This window comes from Pseudophryne corroboree, chromosome 7 (assembly GCF_028390025.1).
Source record: "Pseudophryne corroboree isolate aPseCor3 chromosome 7, aPseCor3.hap2, whole genome shotgun sequence".
Taxonomy (NCBI): domain Eukaryota; kingdom Metazoa; phylum Chordata; class Amphibia; order Anura; family Myobatrachidae; genus Pseudophryne; species Pseudophryne corroboree.
The window spans coordinates 110,330,382-110,357,703 of NC_086450.1; the positions used below are offsets into that span (position 1 = coordinate 110,330,382).

At 43.5% G+C, this 27,322-nt stretch overlaps 1 protein-coding gene across 8 annotated transcripts in view; it reads right to left on the reverse strand.

Moving 5' to 3' along the window:
* The window catches only part of FMNL2 (formin like 2), a 446,274-nt gene that overhangs the window by 35,925 nt on the left and 383,027 nt on the right, over positions 1–27,322 (reverse strand). For 5 of the 8 annotated variants that reach the window (XM_063933532.1, XM_063933537.1, XM_063933533.1 and 2 more), the window contains exons 15-18: positions 26,933–27,142; positions 21,113–21,133; positions 19,090–19,214; positions 15,237–15,439 (exon numbers count right to left, since the gene is read on the reverse strand). In XM_063933532.1, coding sequence (XP_063789602.1) covers positions 15,237–15,439; positions 19,090–19,214; positions 21,113–21,133; positions 26,933–27,142 — 559 coding nt within the window. The remainder of the gene's footprint in view (positions 1–15,236; positions 15,440–19,089; positions 19,215–21,112; positions 21,134–26,932; positions 27,143–27,322) is intronic. The other 3 variants (XM_063933536.1, XM_063933538.1, XM_063933539.1) reach the window with 1 other exon arrangement.

Below are 27,322 nucleotides of genomic sequence, written 5' to 3' on the forward strand. Positions count from 1 at the left end.
CTCCCGTTCACAGTGTATGGGAGGGTGGCTCTGGGAGATCAATATGCCTGGGTTGGTGAGCGCTGTGGGAAAGGGGGCTGCAGCACGGGTCGCAGCCGTGTCAGGCGACATGGCTGCGACCCATGCTACAGATGTAAAAGTGTTATTGCAGTGCAGGTTTTAGTGATATCCAGGCTTGAGGACAGGTGACTTAATTAGCACCTCAGTTATGTTGATTTAACCATCTGTGCTGCAGCCTGGATATCACTAAAACCTGCACTGTTGGTGTGCCTTGAGGACCGTGGTTGGGAATGCCTACTCTAAGGTGCCGTGATTCAAAAATTTTTGGGAACCACTATCTTAGTGAGTACATTTCCATCATTTTGCTATACATTGTTGTATCACCATGATAGCAAAAGCTCTAAAATAAAACAGCAGAGCAACAATGTGCTACAGGGCTGTGTTGCGGGTTTCATTTTTTTGAGAAGTACAGAAAATACTTGATTATCTTTTTACATTATCGCATGCAGTATCTTGGGATCCACGTAATATAAACCACTGATCTGTTTAACAGTTGATCCTGTGCAGATGTATTGCCTATTTTTCAGGAGGATTTAAAGCAGTGATTTTTCTTTTTTCCTTTAAATTATGACTTTAAATTCCATGGCTAAACTGCCCAAAAAAACATCACTTTATTAAACTCATACCGTAATTACATTTGATCCCATATAGCAGAAACTACCCACATGCTATAACAACCTGTGAAACTGTATTATCATTGCTCGTGTAGAAAAAAACTGTTGTACTTTTCCTAAACTTTCACAAGAGCAGAGACAGATAAACCTATCGTCCTCCATTGTTTAGCTAAAACAAAGAACAACCCAGACGTCATGCAGAACGCAGCGTTAAAGAGCTTTTTAGATGAGACACCATGTCTGGAAAAAGACAGAAAGAGAATATATCACTAAGATACATAATCTTCAGTATCAATTGGAGAAAATACAGAGAGACGGGAATTATTGATTTGTTGTAACGATAACAATGGGAATGCTCCACTTTATTTGTATTTCTGCTGTCTGGATATTGGAGGGAGAGAAATGTTCTCCATTTAGTCATACAGTCTAAGCCAGTGGTAGGAAATCTGTGAGCTGCCATCCATGCTGGAACTTGTAGTGCACAGCTGCTAAGCAGACCAAATTTAAATACTACAGCTCTCCTGGGGGATAGTTACTGTATTTATTCACAAAAATGTGCAATAACCAACAAATCAGACCCTTGCTTTCATTTTTTAATGCTATGTAGAGCAAAAAAAAATTCTCATTGGTTGCTTGGCTGTAGTTAAATAAATATATATTTTTTTAATTTTGTTTTTATTAAAATTATAGATTTTTTTCTCTTACTTATTTCTTTAATTTTTTTTGTTGTTGTTGCTGTGACAAAGCTGGGGACTTATTACATACTTTGGGAGAAATTCAGCTCTCACTGAAGGCTGGGGCTGCAGAATAACAAGTCAGTTAGTCAAATAGAGCACATGAGCAAAGCATCTTTATATAGGAAGAGGAAACAAAACTTTCAGACCAAGGAGTAACTACTGTTTCAAGGCTATTTTTGCAAACAAGTTTTTGATAAAGGCGTTTTACACCTGGTTTTTATGTTAATGTATTTTTCACGATACGCATCAAATTGTTAATGCATTAGATAATGCAAATCTCTGTCACGAAAATGTTAAAATACCTTAGAATGTAAGCTCTCACAAGTAGGGCCCTCTTCCCTCATGTGCTTATCCTTTTCTTACTTTAATAATCCTCAACTGCCCAAATCCCGCAGTTTTTTGGTCACCTTGGAACTTATATCTATGTCGTCTACTGGTTTAGTTATGCTTATTTATCCTGTACTTGTCCTATATTGTCTTCAACTGTAATACATTGTTTTCCTGTTTTGATTATGTGCATATGTACTCTGCAATTGGGCGCTGCGGAACCCTTGTGGCGCCATATAAATAAAGGATAATAATATCTTTTGGTGGCGAGTTCGGTAGAATTTCATGCAAATGCTTGAGGGGAAGTGATATTGTCTCATCCCTCCCCGAATCTCTGTATTGCGCCTTCTCTCCCGGCACAGGGAGCAACGTAGTGGTGACTGTATCTTGGTTTCACCAGCAGATTGAATAGATCTTCTCCACTAACATCCATTATTATAAAAATCTCTACCTATACACCGACCTACTCTCATTTTAGCACTGTCCTCACTAGTCATTTTACTAACCAGTTTTGACATGATCACTTGATGACTTTCATTTATTATCTGTGATATCCAGGTACATCAATAAAATGAATGAAACAAATTTTCCCCAAATAACTATAAAATTTTAGCTTGCACCATAAATCAGTTCCATTTTCAAGTAGTATGTTTGTTATTTTACCCAGTTGATGCTATAAAATAATTCTGTACCATGTCAATAATTCGCTTTTCAATGTAATAGCTTTACTGACATATAAAGCTGACTATTGGCTCTGGGCAACATCTACGCTTTATCTGTCCCAGGGCCGGATTAAGACCATGGGGGGCCCGGGGCACTTAAGACAGTGGGGCCCCTAATAAAGAGAAAGCAGAAGAATTATATCAACATACATGTGTGTGTATATATATATATATATATATACACAAGAGTGGTACCAAGTTGCGCTCGGGATATATAAGCAGCACCTCTAGAAGAATCCCTCGTCAGCAAGGATTCAAAAATATTATATACACACAAAATCTGAGGGCGCTAATGACTTATTAATCTATTACAGACAGTCAAAATAATTTAAAAAATGTATTCATAAAACACAATGTTATCTCTATTTCATATTATCAAATAACATTATCACCATACAGGATGGATATAACATCTATAGATTTCAATATACACCAATTAGGTTTTTGATCAGATGCAGAACCCAATTCAAATATATACCAATTAGGTTTAATCAGATGTAGAACCCGACGCGTTTCGTCCCTTAGGACTTCCTCAGGGGTATTAGATCAAAATAAGTCTGAGGCTAATGAACTCCAGACGAAATCCATATTTATAAGATCAAGATAAGCCTACACCAATATTGGACCTAACGGACTCATAGACTGAAACCAAAGTGACAATTCCTTTGACTATTATTTATAAAAATAGTCAAAAATAGTGGAGTAGGTCTATAAATTTATATCAGACCCATGTACTGTGTGTTTTTACGCAACACTGGATTGATAAAAATTTTGTTGGCCTCAAATCATGTAGTTTGAGTGCTTCAATGCTGCCACCTCTCTCAAAGTCCAGTGAATAACACTATTCACTGGACTTTGAGAGAGGTGGCAAAATATGTAACAAAGAACACATATATGTATACACTGTTAATCATAAACAAGTGTGTCATTATTTAAGGGAAACAGTGTAACCCAGAATGTTCGTTAAGCCCTTTGGGCGACAAAGTGTCCAGTAGGAAAATCCAGATGGATTTTCCTACTGGACACTTTGTCGCCCAAAGGGCTTAACGAACGTTACATATTTTGATCTTTTATTGTATGATTCCAATATACGGTTCTCTATTGTGTTTTAACTGTGTTCTTCTATAAACCAAGCAATTTATTATTATGGACCAAGATATAACATAGCAGTTTTTTCCTGTGACATAATTTAATTTTTTTAATTAGTTTTTCTTAAGAGTCAACAGCATGCATCAGCAGGTGAACATTTTAAGTTCCCATTCACATAACTACAGCTTCAAGTACTTTGTGTATTACTTTGTATCCATATATGCTAACACATGTTGCTCTATCCAGTCACTTTATGTGCTCAAAATGTTGCAATTTATCCAAGCTAATCTCAAACATTGAAGTGCAACAGCCTTGTTATGCACTATACAGCTTACGCTGCTATTTGTTCACAGAGGTGGTCCGGGGTTCTCCGTGACGCTGCGGCCGGCGCGGCTCCGTGACTTCATCACTGATGGACTGAGACCCGGCGGACGGCGGGCGCCACGGACTTCCTCGGACGGGTATAAAGGTATGTACTGTAATTGTTTGTCTTTTATGTCCTGAAGAAAATGTTTATTTGAACAACATTGAAACGTTGACCACACATTGACTGTGTCTCATCATTTCCCTGTGTGGGAGCCGTGAGTGCCGCTGACTGCTTTGCATATACATATATATATATATATATATATATATATGGTTTTATATATATATGGTTTTATATATATATGGTTTTATATATATATATATATATATGTGTGTGTATACAAATACAGTCTTACTTTTTATACAGCCAGCCTTACTCTGCTGGCGACACAGCCTCCCCAAGTAGAACATAGACACATGCCACGCTGCTAGGGATCCCTCCTGCCCTGCAGCTTGCACGTCCAGCCAATGACTGAGCGGCGGGCTGCTTCATTCATACATTATTGGACAGCTGAGCCGTCGCTCAGCTCAGCTGTCCTGTCTATGCGGCTGCCGCTGCAGTGAGGTGGGACGGGAGCGTATCACCGCAGATCGGATCGGAAGAGAGATCCGATCTGTGGTGTGGCAGGGGGCCCTTTTGGAAAGGGGAAACCGGGGTTCGTACCCCCAGGGCCCCCTCCTTAATCCGGCTCTGATCTCTCCCAAAGGCTTGATACTGTACACCTTCCATTAGAAAATGTACTAAACATTCTCTTTTACAGGTGATCTATGATCATCTTTAGCAACTTTGGGATAAATTTACTAAGATGGAAGTTCTATTTAAGATGGGATGTTGGCCATAGCAACCAATCAGATTCTACTTCTCATTTATCTAGCACCTTCTAGAAGATAAAACCTGGAATCTGATTGGTTGCTATGGGCAACATCCCATCTTAAATAGAACTCCTATCTTAGTAAATTTACCCCTTTATCTTAAAATGTTCTCATGCAGTTGCCCAATTGCTGGATGTTTGGCCAATCCATAATTGAGGAAAAATAAACAGATTCTCCATGTATAAAGGTTGCAGGATGGGGGCGTGGCCACGGCAGCAACGGAGTAGGGAGCGGATCTCGGGAGCTCCCCGAACAAACTTCTCCTGTTACCCATCCTGACCCTCCTGGTGAGCCTGCCCGGGCTGCATACCTCCCCTGTACTGCCGTGCGATCCGGGACGCCGTTTGTCGCGGTCTCCGGGACTCGAGGGACGGCGCCGGCTGACTTCCGGCCCTGCGGCCTAGCCCTCCTCTGCATCCCCGGCCTCGATTTCGGCGCCCTCGGCCGCGGAAAACAGCGGAGCTCGAGCGACGGGACAATAACACCTACAAGCACCCTAAAAAGCCTGGGGGGTGGAAGGTGCCTCTCCTCTCCTAGATAGGCTGAGGCCCGGAGCTCTAATACCCGGAGAAGAGGAGAAAAATAAAGGGTACTTCTGGGGAAGGGGAAAAGACACTGCGGCCATTTTGTGAGAAGGGAAACTGATCTACATGCTTGAAAGGGCTGCTCTCATCTGTGCTGCCCAGTGATCTATTTATGCACACAAGATCTGTTTACCACACTCTGATCTCTCCTACTACTACTATCCTAATAACTATGCTAATACCTACCTGAGATTGGAGACGAAGTCAGCTATTTATATTGCACGGCCCTTCCAATATAACATACAGGAACTGCACATAGATCAGATCTGCCTACATTGCTGTGCTGCATCATTCTCCCACAGTGTACTACGTACCATCATCCTACTTTATCACTCTGACATATTTACTGGACGCGGTTGATTCCCGCCACTGATTATACGTGGCCTGGCTGCATCCATTATCTTGCTTCAACCCTATACTATAACATTACTCTGGGAAGAGTGTGACTGGTCCCGCTCAACATGGTGGGAGGCGGCCGGAGTGCGGCCGCGGCCAAACTTGAAAAATTCACCAGACAACCCAACTCTAGGGCTGCACCGGCTCCCTCTCATGAAGCCTCTCCAATACATTCGACCTCCCCTCCTGAGACAGCGGCTAATTCCCCGGAGGCAGTGGGGGCGCCGTCTATCCAACAAGTGCTCGAGGCTATAGCCGGCAGTGAACAACGTCTCTCCGATAAGATGGAGAAGGTGCAGTGCGATCTCTCCTTGCTCCGCCAAGATGTACAACGTATCCGAGAGCGAGTGGGTGAGGCGGAGACACGGGTCTCCAACCTGGAAGATTTATGTGGCCCCCTTAAGCAGTCTGTATCTGTGGTGACCCAGCAGGTCTCCTCACTTCAAACCAAGCTCTTAGACATGGAGGGACGGCTGCGTAGGAACAACGTCAGATTCGTAGGCCTGCCTGAAAAGGAAGAGGGTTCGCAGCCGGAGGAATTTCTTGAATCCTGGCTTAAAGAACTGTATGGCGCTGAGTCCTTTACGGCCCATTTTACGGTGGAGCGAGCACATAGGATACCGTCTCGCCCTTTACCCCCAGGTGCTCCTCCTCGCACCTTCATCGCTAAATTCCTGCACTATAAAGACCGTGACTCAGTTCTCCGCTTAGGTCGCACGAAGGGCCCGCTGGTCCGCAATGGAATCAAGGTATCGGCCTTCCCGGACTTTGCCGCAGACGTTCAGAAGGACCGTGCCCAGTTTATGCCCATCAAAAGACGGCTGCGAGACCTCAACATTTCATATTCCATGCTGTTTCCCTCGAGGCTCCGAGTCGTGGCGGATGGGGAGACCAAGTTTTTCAACTCCCCTAGAGAGGCGGCCCAGTGGCTGGACAGATATGCACCGGGTGCTCGGCAACTGGCTCCGGACTGATCTCCTATGAAAACAGCCCGGGACTTGGTCTACCGAAGGCTTGATCATGGTTCGGGGAGCCCCCCCTCTTTGCATTGGTGGCTCAAGACTTGCACGGCCAAGCGGCGTTGGTCAGAGAAGGTCGGAGGTTCAGTTGAGAATCTAGCCTTCCTAGCGCTTGGTAGTTAGCTTGATTGTTCGGGATATAAGTATGCCGAAGTTCGGGGTGGTATACGGGGAGGGAATGGTTAATTGGGAAGCTGCTAGTTGCGCCTCCTTTTGCTGTTTTTGGGGTTTTATTTTTTTCTTTAGTTTCTTATTTTTCTTATTTAAGTATTTACTGAGGCAAGGATGTTTTATATTCAGATGCTATGGCTTACAACGCAGGGCTCATATACGTCATGTTTTGTGGGTGTTGATAATGCCTATACTCAAAATGTATTCTGGGAGAGATCCATCCGGGAGGTGTATAGAGCTTATAGGGGGTTATGATTAATCTGAAAATTCTGGCATGGAATGTTCGAGGTCTGAATAACAACATCAAACGTTCCTTGGTACTTAATATGATTAAGAAATATGACCCGGATATTGCATGCCTCAGCGAGACCCACTTGGAGGGACATAGGTTACTGTCCTTACGACGGGCCTGGGTGGGCTGGGCATATCATGCCTCCCACTCCTCCTTTTCTAGAGGTGTCTCCGTACTGATTAAAAAGACAGTGCAGTTCGAGTTGATATCACTTAAAACTGACCCGTATGGAAGATATGTATTTATAGAGTGTAAGCTGAACTCCCAGCCATATTACATCTTGGCAGTGTATGTCCCCCCCCCGTTCTCATATAATGTGCTGCAACAAGCTGCGTCCTTCATAGCCCCCTCCCCTAATACCCCAGTGATTTGCTTGGGGGATTTTAATAACGTCCTGGATCTGTCTATAGACCGATGGCACTCCCCACAGGCTGCGCTGGTGGGAGGAGGTCCTACCAAGTTTGCGGATTTTTTGAATACTTTGCAATGGGTAGATGTGTGGCGACTTCGTCATCCCGCGGTTCGTCAGTTCTCCTGCTTCTCCAGCACTCATGGCTCCTTCTCCAGAATTGACCTGATGCTGGTGTCCCCTACCCTAGTCCCTAGGATAATTGACGTCCACTACGAGGCTCGAGGGGTTTCCGACCACTCCCCTCTGATGATGACTCTTGCTGTGGAAAGTCAGAGGGGGCACTCCTATTGGAAATTGCACCCCTCTTGGCTGACCCAGCTGGGGGACTGCAGTGACCTGGAGACTCAATGGGAGGGGTACTTTGGCGACAATGTAGGGTCTGCCCCGGGTACAGTAGTTTGGGACTCGTTTAAGGCGTTTTTGAGAGGTTCATATATTGGACGCATAGCGGCTCATAAAATGGCCTCTAGGGAGAGAGAACAGGCCCTTGAAAAAGATGCTAGGGACTTAGAGTCCCAATATTTGGCTGACAGCGCCCCCGCGACAAAGACACGATGGCTGACGGCTCAGTCAGTTTGGTTGGCCCACCTGTCCGATAGAAACTCTCGCTCCCTTCTTTTTAAAGCTACTAATATATATATGCAGGCTGATAGGACGGGGGGCCTCCTGGCCCGTCTTATACATTACGATCGTCCTGGCACCACGATCACCCAAATGTCCGGAGCGGATGGCTCTCTTGTAGACACCACACCGGACATTGCGCTGTTATTTCGATCTTACTTCTCTGAGGTTTATAATTCACAGCTGCAGCGCTCCACTTCGGATCTTTCATGCTACATGGGGGGTGTTCCGCTGCCCACACTCTCCTCTGAGGCCTGCGAGCTGCTGGAGGCACCTTTAACGCTAGAGGAGGTGACTGCGGCCATTGGTATGTCCCCTAATGGCAAGGCTCCGGGATGTGACGGAATTCCCTCTGAGGTATACAAGAATCATATTGATTTTTTTGGCCCCAGGCTGCATGCCCTGTACTTAGATATATTTGCCAATAACGATCTCCCCCCCTCCATGTCAGAGGCAGTCATAATAGTGATTCCAAAACCCGGTAAAGACCCTAAATCTCTGGACTCCTATAGGCCGATTTCCCTGATTCCCACCGATGCCAAGATCCTGGCAAAGATATTGGCAATACGGCTCAACTCAGTGATAACCTCCCTAATTCACCCGGACCAGACTGGCTTCATGCCAGGAAAGTCCACGTCCATCAATTTACGTAGACTATATACCATTCTACAGCTCCCGCACGGACCCCCTTCTGACTCGGCTGTGGTCTCGCTGGACGCGGCCAAGGCCTTTGACAGCATTGAGTGGGCTTATTTGTGGGAGGTGTTGGCTCGTATGGGATTTGGACCCAATTATATAAAATGGATTAAACTATTGTATCAACATCCAACTGCCAGGATCTTGGTGAACGGTTATGTGTCCCCATCTTTTCAATTGACCCGAGGTACTAGGCAGGGTTGCCCCCTATCCCCTACGCTGTTTGCCTTGGCCATCGAGCCCCTGGCATGCTTGATTAGATCGCACCCGGACATTGTGGGAATATGTACAGGTTCACGTGAAGATAGGATAGCTCTATATGCCGATGACATGTTGTTGTTTTTGCAGGATTACACCAGGTCGATGCCCGTCCTGCTGCGTGTGATAGAAAGCTTTGGAGATCATTCGGGCCTTAGAATTAACTGGCCTAAATCATACATTATGCCAGTCATAGGCCCCCCTCCTACTGTTCCCGGAATCCCCCTGCCTTTGAGTTGGACGGTACAATTTAAGTACCTTGGAATCCAAATAACTAATGACCCTTCTGATTTTGTCCCCCTGAATCTGGATCCGACCACGCAGTGGGTCATGGGCAAAATTAAGACTTGGTGTAAGCTTCCACTAACGGTCTCTGGCAGGGTTAATCTCATTAAAATGATTATACTCCCCAAACTCCTGTATATTATTCTCCAATCCCCGGTGTATATCTATCCAACATTCTTTAGAAAATTGAATAGCGTTCTGTCCTCACTGATCTGGGCTAATAAAAGACCTAGGATACAGCTAAATACCCTTACCAGACAGAGATCTGACGGCGGCCTGGCTCTACCTAACTTTCAGATATATTACTTCGCTGCTCAGCTGACTCATATCACTACATGGGCACAAAACTTGGAGACAGACTCTTTGCATTATGAGTTTATCCGTTGTTACTTTCCCTACCTCTCTCCTATGCAGGTGTTACTGAGTGGGAGCATAGCTAGGTTTCTTCCCCCTATCATTTTTCAGGCCCTAAAGATTTGGCGGGCCCTGAGAGACCTCTTGAGATATGACGACCTAGACCCGGATACCCCCTTGTGGTACTCTGACTGGCTCCCTGAACTGCATGCACTTGAGGGACGGGAGGTTTGGGCCCCTAGATCGGTGATATCTGTCTCTCAACTCTATCTAGATAATACATTAAAATCCTTTCAACAACTGAGGGATGAGTTTGACCTACCCAATTCCTACTTCTTCAGATACCTCCAGCTTCGTCATGCCCTCCAGACCCAATTTGCTGAATCACCTCCGCGAATCCTCCCATTTCCCATCAAGACATTTGTGACCACTTTGGGTCAGGCTAAGATGGTCTCACTTGCGTATGGATATCTTCTTACCAAGCTCCATGCGGACCCTTTGACGCGTCTCCGTGGAAAGTGGGAGGAGGATTTGGGTCTAATAGATGAGGAGGACTGGGCCCTCGCTTTAGAATACCCTGCTAAGGTTACCAAGTCCCTTAGATATCAGCAGATTCAATTCTTCATTTTACACAGAACATATATGACTCCAGCTAGACTGGCTGCGTTTGGGACGGGCAGATCTAATCTCTGTCCTAAGTGTGGGGGGGCGGTGGGAACATACTGGCATCTAGTGTGGGACTGCCCGAGGTTGAGGGTGTTCTGGTCGGGGGTCGGGTCAATTCTGGAGAGTACGGGAGTGCCTGGCGGACTGCTTACCCCACAATTCTGTATATTGGGAATGGGGTGCCTTGCTCCTGAGTCTGTTTCAAGGGGTCTCTATGCTCTAAATGTATGTGCCTTGGCTAAGGTTTGCATTGCAAGAATGTGGATGGCCCCCAAAGGTCCGTTAATATCCGCACTTAAGGCCTTAATTAATGACACTATAATTAAGGAAAGATACATCTACATGAAGCAAGGTGCATCAGCTAAGTTTGAAAGAGTTTGGTCTCCATGGCTAGATTCCCCCCACTCTCATCTTGTTCCCCAAATATAGTAGACACTGAAGTGCAAGCATGTCAATAACCTAATGTGCCTGATGCCTACTGAGACGACGACGGCTGGGCCCTGCGAGCCCATATACTTATTTATGTGTATGACTAATGGAGCCCTGAATCAAAATCTCCTTCTCAATTTTGCCTCCCTTGCCCTTTCTTTGGTTGTTTGTTATTTTCTTATAGTTTTGGTTGCGGGTTTAAATATTAAAAAATAATGAAGACTAATATAGCTGGTCGCGGACTTTGTAGATCATGACAGTCTGAACATTAGGAAATCCTAATATACATCCTTATTGAAAATATTCTGATATCCCATTGATGTTAGATATGTGTAAAACATGGCTGTAATTCAATATGAATGGATGTAATGTTTGCGATATGATTTTGTTCTGCAATGTCTGTACCTTACTCTCCAGACTACTGAATAAAAATTACTTTATAAAGGTTGCAGGATAATTAGATAATTAGTTGAGAAATAAATAATGCACGATCAAGGTATGTTTAGAAACAATCTTGCAACATAAACAGGTCACCTCATTTTATGGCAGATTAAAGGATAACCCAACATTTGAGAGCCTACTTAGCTTTATGCCAGTATTCAATGATTTAATTGATAATTTAGCATGGGGGGAAAAAAGGAAGAAGCCTCGGGTTATCCACTAGCACTCCCTTTTTCTTTTCCCCTTGAGATTTAGTTTCACCCCTGCTCTCGGCAGAGAAAAAAACATATAAGCTCAGCAGTAGTTAAGGCTAATTTATTTCTTGATTTACTGTAGAATGTTGATTAATGCAGCTAAGCAAAAATACAGAAAGCCATGACTTTTCCACAAAGAGAGAGAGGCGCATTCTACTATATATCGGAAGGGAAATCTATTTGTTATTTACTGTGAGACAGTTGCTGTCTAAATTGTGTCAGGTTAGCGGAGCATTGAAAAACAACTCTAAGCAGTCTGCTTACTGAACAGTCCAGACCCTGGAATGCCGTTCCAGACTGCCTTCCTGCAGACACCTCTGCCTCTGTGGAGCTTGTAGTGTAGGATGGGATGCAAGCTGGAATGTTCCGGACCATACAGTAAAGCTGTAATCTCTCCCACCCCGACTCCCCAGTAACACCTTTCCAGACAGGACACGCCACGGATGGTAGTCGCACTACAAGCTCCACAGTGACAAAGGTCGCTGCAGGAAGCCGGTCCGGTGTTCCAGGGTCCAGACCGTTCCTGTTTTTACCCAATTAACAAAAAGGGAGGTAATCTGCGCACTGGGGTGGTTTTACTGTATGGGATGTGCTGCTAGTCAAAAGGGTGTCCTTGCCCTTTGGTTCAATATGGATATCTGGTTTTCACCTGACTGCGCTCATCCCCTACAGTTTGAGTACTCGTGAAATGATGCAAATGGATACTTATATAAAGGTGTGTTTTACTTTCACATGTATCAAATATGACACTCAATATAATGAAACAGTGCAGATAAATATTGTTGAACATGAAAAAGGGTGGTAATCACAATGTGTGCTCCACGGGGAGCACCTGTTTTACTCATTCCTTTAATCACTCAAATTGGTGATTAAATCCTTTAGGTTCTTGGCGTGTGTGTTCTGACACAAAGGCCAATGGGCTGGAAAAAATATATATATATGTAATGATTAAATCTGGCTGTGTTGCTTTAAAAGTCAAATATAGATTTTCCAGTGGAAATGTCTCTAGTCCTGACCGGACTGCGTGGGCTTTAAAAATCTGTCTTTAGTAATTAGATTCATATAGTTGCAGAGGACGGCGTCCCGTACCTCTGCGTGTGGAAGTCAGGTATTCGTGCACTATCGTTGCGGCCGTACTTGTAAGATGTACAGGTGCGGGGGGCAGCGGGAACCTCCTGGCAGCTCCGGACAGACTCGTCCCTCAGCTCGCGCACCCGCTCTCCGGTTCGTCCTGTTAGGGATCTCCCCGTGTGCCTGCGCCGCTCGCTGGGTTGGTTGTGTTCGCGTGGGGGGGAGTTCAGCCGCAGGATCTAAACAGAGCCTGTGGCAGTGTTGCACCTCCCCACAACGGAGTACTCACCTGTGTGGTCCTCCTGCTGCCCGTCCATTTGTACTGCTTACCGATGTCTGCGCCGTAGGTCCGAGGGTCTCACAGCACTCTCCTGTCCTCCAATGGTTTGATGTCTCTTAGTCGTCTCCTCCAACGCGTTTCAACCGGATCGGTCTTCCTCTGGGAGTCTTTGCAGTGTTCTGATAGTGGTGGATGTTAAAATGGCTTGCGGGCGGGACCAGCATCAGTTCCTCCTTTGTTCCACTGATTTGATTGGTGGTTGAGGTTGTCAGTATTGGATGTTAAACTGGCTTGCGGGCGAGACCAGCATCAGTTCCTCCTTTGTTCCACTGATTTGATTGGTGGTTGAGGTTGTCAGTATTGCAGGGGGCAGATCACATGTTCCTGCAATCTGTCCCATTTGTGAGTTTCAGAAACAGGGAAAGTATGAAAACATGGCAATGCAAATGATTTTTTATTTTTTTATTTTTTTTGATTGGTGGTTGAGGTTGTCAGTATTGCAGGGGGCAGATCACATGTTCCTGCAATCTGTCCCATTTGTGAGTTTCAGAAACAGGGAAAGTATGAAAACATGGCAATGCAAATGAAATTCCCTTTTTTTTTTATGTGGCAATGGTATGTGGCTTGTTAGTATGCTATCTGATCACGGAGCTTTTAAAAAATTCAAGATGTTTCTTGAGTGTCAACAATTATGGTAAAGTGGATTCTTTGGTATTGTTATGAAATATCTGGGATATATATAACTTTCCTACTTTGTAGTGGTTTATAATCCTATGTTCCCTGTGGGCTTTTTCTGGGTATTGGATATCTGTATACTAAATGATTGGTTCTACTTGCAGATGATAGACCTTATTTCATTATCAATGTTTAACCCTTTTGGTGCTAGTGTGCCAAAGGAGATTATTAAACGTAACTCTTCTTTATTTATTTTTTGTATATAATCCCCTCCCCTCCAGTTCTTCTTGATTTCTTTCAGCCCCGTAAACTTTAGTAATGCGGGATTTGATTCATGATGGTCTCTAAAGTGTAATGAGAGCGGATGATCTTCTGTTTTTCGTTTAATATTGCGAATGTGTTCACTGATTCTGATTTTCAGTGGTCGGACGGTTCTCCCTATATACTGTAACTTACATGGACATTCTAGTAAGTATATGATGCCTTTGCTGTGGCATGTGATTCTGTCTTTGATTTTGTAACTGTATGAGTTAGTTGCAGATTGTTTCATGATAGTGGGTAATGTGCTTCTTGCTGTTACCATATGGCAACCTGAGCAGGTCCCACAATGGTAAAAACCTCCTTTGTTCTGTGACCCATCTATTGTGGTTTGTATCTGATTTGGTGGCGGTATGTGGCTGTGTGTTAGTTTTTTCTTTATGTCAGGAGCCTTTCGATAGATGACTTTGGGGTTAGGGGGTAGAACTTTAGCTAAATTGTCATCTTGCAATAATATCTGCCAGTGTTTTGTGATGATCTTTTTGATCTGATGGGCTTGGTCTGAATATTGTGTTATGAACAGTGGTTCTTCGATTTGTGTCATCTGTTTTGGCTTCTCTTTGTAGTTAAGGAGTGCGGGCCTCTCTATCTTTTTTGCTGTTTCGAAGGCTACTTGTACTGTCTCGGTGTGGTAGTTTTTTCCCTTAAATCTGTCACTCAAAACCTTCCCCTGTGTTTCATAATCACTCATTTTGGAACAGTTTCTACGAAGTCTTTTAAATTGTCCCATTGGTATGCCATTGAGCCATGTCGGATGATGCCCACTGGTGGCTAGTATATAACTGTTCACGTCGACAGTTTTATTGTAAGTGTTTGTGTGTATTCGATCTTCATCTATGAAAATGTTGAGATCTAAAAATTGTACTTTTTCCTTGCTATATGTGGTGGTGAGTTTGAGATTCCGATCGTTCTGATTGAGGTGTATATTGAAACTTTTGAGTGATTCTTCATCTCCCTTCCAGATGAAGAATATATCATCTATGAATCTGGTCCAGAGGATGGGATGCAAGCTGGAATGTTCCGGACAATGCAGTAAAGCTGTAATCTCTCCCACCCCGACTCCCCAGTAACACCTTTCCAGACAGGACACGCCACGGATGGTAGTCGCACTACAAGCTCCACAGTGACAAAGGTCGCTGCAGGAAGCCGGTCCGGTGTTCCAGGGTCCAGACCGTTCCTGTTTTTACCCAATCCCCATTAGTTTTACTGAAAGGGTCAGTACTTACTGTTGGATAGCCCGGCAGATCTCCTCCGCCGTCTTTCCTGCTTTTCTCAAGGTGATCGCCAGGTTTTTGGCTCTGTTGGCTTCTAGTAATGTCACCTTGTTGGAGCCTTTAGGTGCTGTTTTTTGCTTGCTGGAGCTGACATCAATGGCTGGTCCCTGGGCTTTTGTCTTGAAGATTTCCTCAAACTCATCAACATTTAAATCCTAAAAGGAGAAATGATTGTGTGTTGAATAGCTTCTAATCTCACCATACTGACACATATTAGTACAGAACGTCCTGGATACACAGTAACAACCTCTTTCCCCTATGATATAAGAACAATATTTAATCTGCATCTGGAATCTTTTACCTTTAAAAGGAACAGAAGATTTAAAGGGCATCTTCACCTTCAGAGATTCCTGTAGACCAGGAAGATTTATTTTCATATTCGAAGCCTCAGGTCTGAGCATTGGACACAAATGTGTTCACACCCACAGACTTGTCAGTGAATCCGGGGGCAGAGAAAACAAACAAGTCTGCCTGGAAGTAATATTCCCTAAAGGTAGATATTTCCTTTAAATCAAAATTGATCCGGTATAAAAAGAGATGTTGTAATATTTATGTACTTATGTGACCTCTTACGTCTTTGCTGCAGTCACGCTAAACAGCCCTTGAAGTCGCGCCATGCCGTGTCGGGACTCGGTAACGCAGAGAGGGTTTTTTTGCGCAAAATGCATCTTAGACGCAAAGTAATGTAATATGACACACAAGCAGCTTCTGCTGATTAAAATGATAAGCAGCATGCCTATATTCTGTGTGTAATTGCGGCTCTATCTGTGGGGGTAATTCTGAGTTGATCGCAGCAGCAAGTTTGTTAGCAATTGGGCAAAACCATGTGCACTGCAGGGGGGGCAGATATAACATTTGCAGAAAGAATTAGATTTGGGTGGGTTATTTTGTTTCTGTGCAGGGTAAATACTGGCTGCTTTATTTTTACACTGCAATTCACATTTCAGTTTGAATACACCCCACCCAAATCTTACTCTCTCTGCACATGTTATATTTGCCTCCCCTGCAGTGCACATGGGGGGTAATTCCAAGTTGATCGCAGCAGGATTTTTGATAGCAATTGGGCAAAACCATGTGCACTGCAGGGGAGGCAGATATAACATGTGCAGAGAGAGTTAGATTTGGGTGGGGTGTGTTCAATCTGCAATCTAATTTGCAGTGTAAAAATAAAGCAGCCAGTATTTACCCTGCACAGAAACAAAATAACCCACCCAAATCTAACTCTCTCTGCACATGTTATATCTGCCTCCCCTGCAGTGCACATGGTTTTGCCCAATTGCTAACAAAAATCCTGCTGCGATCAACTTGGAATTACCCCCATGGTTTTGCCCAATTGCTAACAAACTTGCTGCTGCGATCACCTCAGAATTAGGCCCTGTATCTGAAATGTCACGTTACAGCATTTTTCATGAAAACACTGTAGCATAGCATTTTGTATGCAAATACATGGAGTCACACGGCACTCGCGCGTTAAATGTAACGAGCAAAGATGTAGGAGGACACATCAGTATATGTAAAAGTTCACACACAATAACGTTTGCCATTTTTAATCTCCTAGATATTTAGCTGTGAGCAATACACTTAGGGGTATATTCAATTGAAGTCGGATCCATTCCGACATGCATGTGTCGGAATGGATCCGACATGGGCTATTCAATGACCATCTCAATCCGACTTTAAAAAAAGTTGAATTGAGATGAGGGAGCCGTGACGGGGGAGATCAGCGCTACAGCAGCGTTGTAGGAGGATGTGGCACTGCCGCCAGAACTCACGGCAGCGTCTACCCGGCTCCAGCAAGCAAGACATCGCTTGCTGGAGCCGGGTGGATGCTACCGTGAGCGGCGACTGTGCCATATCCTCCTGCATATGCTGTGCTGTAGCCGCAGCTCTCCCCCGTCTCCCCGCGGCTCTCCCCTGTCTCACCTCTCTCCTCCTCTCAGCTTCCTCATCTCAATCCAACTTTTTTTAAAGTCAATTGAGATGGTCGGAAACAGGGCCAAAACCTGTCGGAATTGGCCCCGTTTCCGACAGAAGCATGCGGTTCGGCAGCTATTCCGTCGATCCACGTGCTTTCCGACAAGTCGAATTCCCCGACTTGTTGGATAAAAAAGCCGGGGATTAAATAGGTCGGAACCCCTTTCCGACATGAAAAAGTCGAAAACTGCCGTCTTTCCGACAAGACGGCAGTTTCGACTTCAATTGAATATACCCCTTAGGCTACTTTACATTTCACACCAGCCTGTAGAGTGTTACCAGTGTTGCATTGCATACGCCATAGCTGCAGCCACTTTGCATACAAGTAGGGATTACTGATTCTAACACAGGGCCTGAATCAGAGGTGACACAAATGCCATTGTGACTGCAATTCTATACGCAGCAAATCTGCAAACATATGCTAATGCCTCAGCTGCGGGTATTTGTATAGAGACGGCCACCTGCAGCATCTCAGATCCACCGCTTGCGTACATAAATGCACCATCAGTCGCACCAATGGACCCTGGAGCAACCCTAAGCCGCCGGAGCCTTAACACCTGCATACAGCGGCGCAGTCACAGGCTGACACCCCCCCCCCCCCCCCAAAATGGTCACCTGTCAGTTTGTGAATAAATGCTCACTGCGTCCGCCTTCGCTAATCAACTGCCGCACTGCGCAATGCGACTGACGCATGCACAGTACAAAAAATCCCTCAGCTGCGCAAATATCAACATTTCGTATACCTCTGAATCAGGCATATGACCACAATAACGATACTCGCGGTGCGTGCGTTATTTGTACCCCAGCTGCAACTTGTGAAAATAATAACGCTTTTATCATACGGGTCTGTACACTGTATCCTTCAGTTTTACAAACCTTCAATCTGACTGCATCACCTGGCATCGCACCATGCACCTCATTTAGGTCTGATTGTAATTGCTTTTCATGTCACAAAGTGCCAATTATTGGCGCATGTACAGGAGCAGTTCTGCGACGACGGATGCAGTCCGGAATCAGACTGTAAGTGACTCAGCAGTGGTGATAGCAACTCCTACCACATGTACATTAGCCCCCACAAGTAGATGTGCAACCAATGTCCCTTACAGACTAGACGTTCCTTGTTCATAGGGAAAACACTGCTGCTGAGATATTGCTATTTCTGATACTTATAAGAGTTATGCTTGTATATTTAATCCTATTTAGATTTTGTGGCTGCTGTAGAAGATAAAAAGGTTTATTAAAATCTAGAATGAATGAAACCTTGCAATTTGTTCTCTATGGTCCATGTTCTGAAAGGAACCCCTGCAGCATAGTGTATTATGTACTAATTAGGATTCCCGCAGAACCTCATGATATTTTGTTCAATTCTGAAAGCAGAGCTGAAATGAGAGTAAAGCAATCAATTGCTTGTCAGAAAGTCGGTGTGTTCAGGTTAATCGGTTTATATTATTTTTAGCACTATCGTTATTAAAGTGCGCTTATAATGGTTTATAAATAATGTATTGGACATGTAAAATCAACGCTTGTCTGTAGGACTCCATATAAATATTTAGGGCTCTATTTACTAAGACTTGGACGGAGATAAAGTCGCTGGAGATAAAGTACCAGATAACCAGCTACTAACTGACATTTTTCAAACCCAGCCTGTGACATAGCACCCATGGCTGGAACTTAATCTCCATCGACTTTATCTCCATCCAAGGCTTAGTAAATAGACCCCTTAGTGAGCTAAACTTGCATTATTATAAGAATAAGTTGATAAGAACTCAACAATTCCACTGGCCCTAACCTATAACCTGTGTAACCACGGCCCATTACTGCCATTCATTACCTCCAGTATCCTCTCATCGTCGATTTCATTGAACACTGTTCCATTGATCTGGTTCGGTTTCAGAGCTACCCAGTTGAATACCGGCATCCTGAACTTTGTCTTGATCGGCTTCTTAATTTTCACAGCTGGACATCAAAAGCAATGGACAGATATGTTATAACATTGCATCAGCTTCAAAACAGGACGCACACACATATATACATACAAACAAACAAATGTATAAGAGATAACAGCGTGGATGCTGAATGGTTGAATCATATTTATTTCAATTACCAATGATACTTAAAAAAAAAAAAGAAAGAAATTCTAAACTGCAGTTCAGCACATTTACTAACAAAGGTGAACTGATGCAGGTTTCTGCAAGGCATGCATGGACGGTAGGCAGAGGGCTTATTACAGGAGGACATGTATTTATTTCTTGCTCATTCAACTCAGGTCACTGCTTGACAGCACTGCTGAAAAGTTATTCCTACGTTCTACCCTGTTACCATAGTAACAGCAGAAATATTGAACTCAATATAGGGACACTATCCAGAAAATGGTCATTTTGAAATAGTATACTCGTAGGTGATAAAATATTGCTCTGGCTTAAATTAGTGGGCTCTTAGGTGAATTCCAGGCAAATATTCTATTTTCTTTAATTAAGCCCCCTCCCATCTAGTAAGGAGACATTCCAGCAGCAGCTGCACACAGCATGTCTCCAAGGCTGAGTTAGACCATAAGTAGCGTACTGAGGAAACCTATCACTAACAGTGACCAGGATGGCTTCTGTGTCTTCTCCAATCAGCAGAAGCAGTGTATCCAAAATCTGGTCCACACATACCCCAACAGCTCAGGTTTTCAGGATTTCTTTAATTATGCAAAGATTACAGTCTGCTTTAATCACCCAGTACAGGCTGTGGGGTGGTTGTTGTGGGAAAAGGGTTTCTTTAAAAAAAAGTATAATGTATAATGTCATCTGCATTCTCCAATTACTTATGTAATACTATGGCCACATTTCCATATACTCATCAGAGGTTTTCTTTCCATATAATAAAAAAGAGTTACTAATGTTATGGAACTGGTATCATTTCGGTGCTTGTGACTGCCAATAGGAATTTAATTATATTAATGCTTCCTTTACATTATAATATTAATAAAATCAAAAGCATGGGTTTATAATTGGAGTGGTGCAACTGCAATTTGCAAGTATAATTAATTAATCTAATATAAAATATTGCATACCTCTACATTCATAAAATGTAATTAAACACAAGTTAACTAAAAAAAAAAAGGAATGCCATTCATAAACATATATGTAAATCTTTATGAGAACTATATATATTTGAGATAATTCTGTTATCATGAGAGGGGTGAGTTATATTTCCAGTGCTCAGAATGTTTCCTGCCTTTAGGTTTATTGCATGCATGGTAATAGAAAGCAATAGCTTGTGCTTAGCGGCATAGCACAGGCACAAGCAGCATAAAGTTCTCAGGTTCTGTCGTGGTAGGGGATAGTTACATATATATGTGTGCATATTTCAATATGTTCATTTTCAATTCATTTACATCTATTAGCAAACACATATTAACATGTTTCATGGGACAAGAAGTTACACGTATATGGCCCAGATTTATCAAGCCTTGGAGAGTGATAAACTGCATGGTGATAAAGTATAAACCAATCAGCTCCTAACTGCCATGTTACAGACGATCTATTTACTAAGCCTTGCACGAAGATAAAGTGCATGGAGGTAAAGTACCAGCCAATCAGCTCCTAACTGCCATGTCACAGGCTGTGTTTGAAAAATGACAGCTAGGAGATGGTTGGCTGGTACTTTATCTCCGTCCACTTTATGTCCGTCTAAGGCTTAGTAAATAGACCCCAGTGTTTGAAAAATGACAGCTAGGAGCTGACTGGCTGGTACTTTATCACTATGCAATTTACCACTCTCCAAGGCTTGATAAATCTGGGCCATAGTTGATTACAACACAGCAAAAGGATGGCAAACGCAAATTGTAAGATAGAACCAAGAAAACCTACAGAACAGCTTGATTGGCCCATCTTTAGCGGAGGCATAGAAACAAGAGCAGAGGTTAGTGTCACAATGTTATAATTACACAAAAGAAGAGCATTCAAGAGCAAATAGTACTAAATGCAAAAAATAATGTAAGTTATCAATATATAACATTTATAATTATAATAGAAATAAACATGTCCGGAACTGTTTAGCTTTTATTCTGTGTTGCGGTAGGATGTTATTTGCAGTGTCACATGTAAACTGCCTGACTGTGAGCTTGGTTCAGAGGTGGCTGCTGTAGTGATGTTTCCGTAGTTGAGCGATTATATGCTACTGCGCATGCGCTCACTGTCTGGGCAACCCTTACTGCGCACAGCGGACCAGGGTGTGCCATGGAATACACATTTGCATACGACATCGCTGTTACCTGAGACAGCTTCTGCGATCCATGGGTACTCAGGGTGGAGACTGGGAAGGGACCTAAGTCTTTGGAAAAAGAGGAGGTGTTGTGTGGGTGTAACCAGAGTACCTCAGGCATGTTTCAGGATGTAGCTGCGACACAGTGGCCATTTCTTAACAGAGTTACAAGGGAGACTCTGCACCAGGCAGGGGCTGTTCGAGGAGTCTATGTTGCGCCGATGGTGGAATAATGGAATCCACCAGTGCACTTGAGCATTACTCAGATATGCAAGGTGGCGTCGCAGGGTTTGCTTAGTCCGTCGCATGGTAATGCACAGGGGGACTGCTTGAACAGGCATTTGCATAGTTTCGCACTGGCGAATCAATGAGATATCACAGCCGCACATGATCTGCGTCCACCTCTGATTTAGACCCTATGAAACTACCTGCTATGCGGCTCACTATCAGTTTGTTGCAAATTTTGCCAAATGGCAAACCATGTTGCTCTGTCTGCATGGGGTACAGCTGCAGATCATAGAGTGCCTGCTCATACATTCATGCCAGCCATCCCGATTTCCACTGACTGTCCCACCATCCGCTGTGGGCATGTTTGTCTCAACTTTGGGGAAAGCTGAAAGTCAGGTCTACAGAGACCATTTGCTGCAGCAGGTGTCTCCGGTATGTGTTGCAGCTTAGGGGTATTGGGGTAGGGAAGGAGGTAAGGCATGGCCAGGCAGTACACAGATGTGTCCCTACTAAGCTTTGCTACAATCTCACACTACAGTACTGGATACAGTGGTGCGCCATGTTATAGGCTGTTCGGAATGTGCATGCTCTCTCAAGACACGCCTATTCCTCTACATGAAATATGCAAGAAAATAGCACTTTCAATGGTGGAAAATTTGCACACACATTTGCGTAAAAATAACATAATATTAGCAAAAAGAAGCATAATGTTACCGCAAATGTAGCAAAGACTAATCAACATTGCTTTCTCTAAAGCAGCCTAACAATGCAACTAGAGGTGGAAAATCGTGTTGTCAGACACTGTTGTTTGTCATGTATGTCACAGGTAATTATAGTGTATGTATGACTTGATTTTTTCCATGTTTAGCCGCATTGTCATTCTCCTGTATAGACAGCAATCTGGATTAGTCTTCACGCTCTTTGATGCTTTTCTCCTAATATGACGCTACTTTTAGGCAAATATTTGTGCGACTTATCTGCAAATGGAATTTGAATGTTAAGTATAATACAGTAGTGACGTCAGTGCAAATATACTGCCCACTTGCAAAACATGAGTGTGAGGTCTGGCACCACTCTAGTGAATATGTCGCGCAGAGCTGAGTAAGGACATATCTTTAGAAGTACAATGCACCACCACTATGATGCAGTCACAGTGTGTCGCTGTCACGCCCCATGTCATCATTCCTATTTTAATAATGTTGGAAGGTATACCATAAATTCAGCACGACCAGCTTTACACTGCATTTAAGAGTTAGGCGAGTGTACCACTCACAACCTTAAATCAGGTTGTGCATTTAACACGTGTCACTGGCAGCACAAAATGGTTTTAGCAGGATCAAATTTTGGAACCAGTCACTGGATTTGCTCTTTGTATCAGCTTTTTATTGTTAAGAGACAGGAGGAGGTCACTCTGAGAGTACACTGTGCTGTATGTACTTACAAAACTCAAGCCTCTTAGGGGCTGAATCAGGGGTGGACGCTATAGCACAGCCATTGTGTCTTTGTACACAGAGGCTGTGCGAAATTATACTGAAGCTGCTGGAGGCATCTTAAATAAGAAGACGCCTACAGCCGGCATCACTGATCTGCTGCGGAGCCTGAAGATGAAGCATCAGATCAACTGCATGACCGTCAGACATCGAAGCAACCCTGAGGTTACGCAGGATGTCCGGACAAATCACGCTGCTAGGGCCAGTGAAGCTGCACCCCAGGGCACAGCCCCTGGCTTCAGCACATCCAGTAAATGGGTCCGACATGACCCCCTTTCTCTGGAACACTGTCTGTTGCTGCCCCCAAATGCCAGCCATATATGACAGTCATGCTGCAGCGTTTGGGACACTGCTAGTGATATCACATCCCCAGATCGCCATCTGTGAAATAATCAAAATAGCGACCACCTCTGAATTAATGTACAACATAAGCTATAAAAAAGTTCTATAAATGCATAGCTACAGGTGGGACCAGGCCTGCTTCCGCGATAGCTAAATCTGATCACTTTACATTAAACCTCATTCATGTTATGAAACATTTTGTTAATAGCCCCATGTCATTTATAACACATCTGCTTTACTGATAACTCCATACCTTGGGGTATGGCAAATAGCAGAGAAGCATAACCTAAGGCTTACAAACTTTCCTGTCCCTCATGTAATAGGACGATAACAAAACTTTCTATATATTTGTCAATAAAAAAAGTATTTCCTATAGCCAAGACTTGGATTTTGAAAGGAAACTACAATGTGTTCAGATGCTGTGACCAACCAATTCCTCTACACAGCAATCCGACGGCAAAATCACATCTTTATAGGGATCCCTTTTAATGTATGAACTGGACTTGCTTTTAAAGTTGTGATTCCTCTTTAAATGGAGAAATATATCCAATTTACTTAAATCCATTACGGCACTGGAGGATTAAGATCTAAAAGCAATCAACACAAACTAATCTTTTAATCTAATGTAGCCGACACATAATGGACATATATTCCTGTTCTCATCGCCAGAGAGGACAGAAAGAATAATGCGTTCTTCAGGAGAGTTTACAACAGGCCTTCCAAGGGCCTAATTCAGACCTGATCACACCAGCAAACTCTTTCTCTACTGGGCAAAACCATGTGCACTGCAGGTGGGGCAGATATAACATGTGCAGAGAGAGCTTTACATTTATTAAAGCTTCTAAAACAGAGAACTGGTGATGTTGCCCATAGCAACCAGTCAGATGCTGTCTATCATTTCTTTATTGCTTTTTAGAAAATGATAGACAGCATCTGATTGGTTGCTATAGGCAACATCACCAATTCTCTGTTTTAGAAGCTTTAGTAAATTTACCCCAAAGTGTCTAGATAGTAAGTAGGCTGACACCATATGGTCGATATGCATTTGGTTGACAGGGTCAAAAGGTTGACGGTTCAAAAGGTCGTCAGGTAAAAGGTAAACAGTGCTTAAAGTCGACGTGTTCAAAAGGTCGTCATGATGATGGTCGACACACATATGGTCAACAGAAGCTTTTTGGGGGGTTTTCACCTATATTTAAACTTTCGCTTGATTTACCATCCACGTGGACTACATGTGGGAATAGTAACCCGAGTCGAGCACAGTGGTAGCGGGGCAAGGCACCTTACCTGACGGGTGGCAAGCGAAGCGAGCCCGCGAGGGTATACATTTACACTAATTGGGGTCACATATCGTGAAACATAGAAAATTACACCCCAAAAAATGTTAAAACTTGTGTCAACCTTTTTTGTGTAGACCATTTCCATGTAGACCTTTTGACCCTGCTGCCCTTTTCTTTTGGCAACCTTTTCCATGTCAACCTTTAACCCTATCAACCTTTTGACTAGCGTGTATCTAATTTATGTAGATCTTTTATACCACACCCTGTGATTGTAGGGAGAGACATCTTTGCCAACACACACAGAAAAAAGCTGATAACAGTTATCAATAGCTTGCACTCAGATGTGTAACAAATGCAAATGTGAATTCCTGCAAAGTGTGGGATCTTCTGTATAGAAAACTTGCATTTTAGGTTTAGTGTTCCTTTAATTGTGCTTCCTTTGCACATAAGGGTGGTCATTCCGAGTTGTTCGCTCGCTACCAGTTTTTAGAAGCCGTGCAAACGCTATGCCGCCGCCCTCTGGGAGTGTATTTTAGCTTAGCAGAAGTGCGAACGAAAGGATTGCAGAGCGACTACAAAAATAAATTGTGCAGTTTCAGAGTAGCTCCAGACCTACTCAGCGCTTGTGATCACTTCAGACAGTTCAGTTCCTGTTTTGACGTCACAAACACACCCTGCGTTCGCCCAGCCATGCCTGCGTTTTTCCTGGCACGCCTGCGTTTTTTCGAACACTCCCTGAAAACGGCCAAATAACACCCAGAAACGCCCTCTTCCTGTCAATCACTCTGCGGCCAGCAGTGCGACCGAAAAGCTTTGCTAGACCTTGTGTAAAACTGTATCGGCCGTTGTGAAAGTACATTGCGCGTGCGCATTGCGCCGCATACGCAGAAGTGCCAGATTTGTGCTTCATTGCTGCGCAGCGAACATTTTCTGCTAGCGATCAACTCGGAATGACCACCATAGACTAATAAACTGCTGTCAGCAAATGAGATGTACAACGCAAAATAAAATAGTTTCTGATACCCTCGCATCATCGCTTGGAGAGTGATAAATTGGAGGAAGAAAAAGTGCCAGCCAATCAGGTCCTAACTGCCATGTCACAGGCTGTGTTTAAAAAATGGCAGTTAGGAGCTGATTGGCTGGTGATTTTTCACTCTCCTTTTTATCACTTTCCAAGCAATGATGCAACTGGCTCTATATCCTGTGGGCAATGTCCTAATACAGTCACAAGGCAGCTGATCAGAATGGCTTGTTCCTGCCGTACCGCAGTGACATCAGCTTTTGTCACCTGGTGATATGTAGACGTAAGCTGACTCACATCCAGGTATTTCCAGTGTGGCTCTGAATGGAACTAATCAGTCAATAAATAAACCGCAGGACCTGGAAAAAGTCCACTGATGTTGACTTATGCATGCAGAAAGGTGTGTGAAGATCATGATAACTCGGTAAACATTAACAGTGGCAACATCAAAGTAGATAGACTGTAGTGTTTCAGTAGTTGTTTTTGAATGAAAAATACCATACAGATTGCCTTTTATGTCCCCAATTTCCAGACAAATCAGTTTGTTTTTGTTTTTTATCAGGGGAAATTGGAATTACACTTTCTTGATTTCAGAGATACTGACTTAAGTTACAGGGGACTCCACCTTCAGATAACCTTAATCTTTCGGCTTGTATATTGCCTGCTGGTACTTCTACTAAATCCCTTGCTCTTTAGCCAAGGAATGTGTACATTGTATCCGATGGATATCACTGTTGGATTCCAGAGCATTTAAATGTTACAGCACTCTGGTTATATAAATATATACTTAATAAATACAGAAAGCAAGGAATTCAGTAAAAGTTGTAGGAAGGCACATAAGAGCAGACAATTATAGCTATGTAAAGGTGGAGAAGCACTTTAATGATAAGGTGGAATATATTTCTATCATTATAGAAAGCAAAAGGAAACAGGTAGGCTTTTCTGTCATGTTGTCTGGGAATCCCGGCCACCAGCGCAGAAGTAGTCAATCAACAACAATCAAATATCTACATTTTTGTAAAAATTACAATTAAACAATTGCCACAGGGTCTGACTGAGTTTTACCTGTAAGCCCTGAGTTAAAAATAACGGTGGGTGATGCAATTCCAGGGAGAGGCGGTGCTCCTGGGGGAGGTGGGGGAATGGGAGGTTCCACATTTGAGCCTGGGAGAGGTGGTGGCAGTGGCGGAGGAGGTGGTGGTGGTGGTGGTGGAGGAGGAGGAGGTGGTGGTGGCGATGTTGAAGGCATGGTAGATGACATAGGACCATTTTGCACTGCAAACAGAGAGACAACTTGTCAAAGTGCAGAGAACACCAGCTGTGATTCTTCCACAAAGTATCAAATAGTTTTAATAAATATAAGGTTCCACATAAGCAAAATGCATCTCAGGCTATCAAAGCCATGTTTGTCTAGGTGCCCTTAAAGTAAAACTACATCTACAACTACAGCATCCA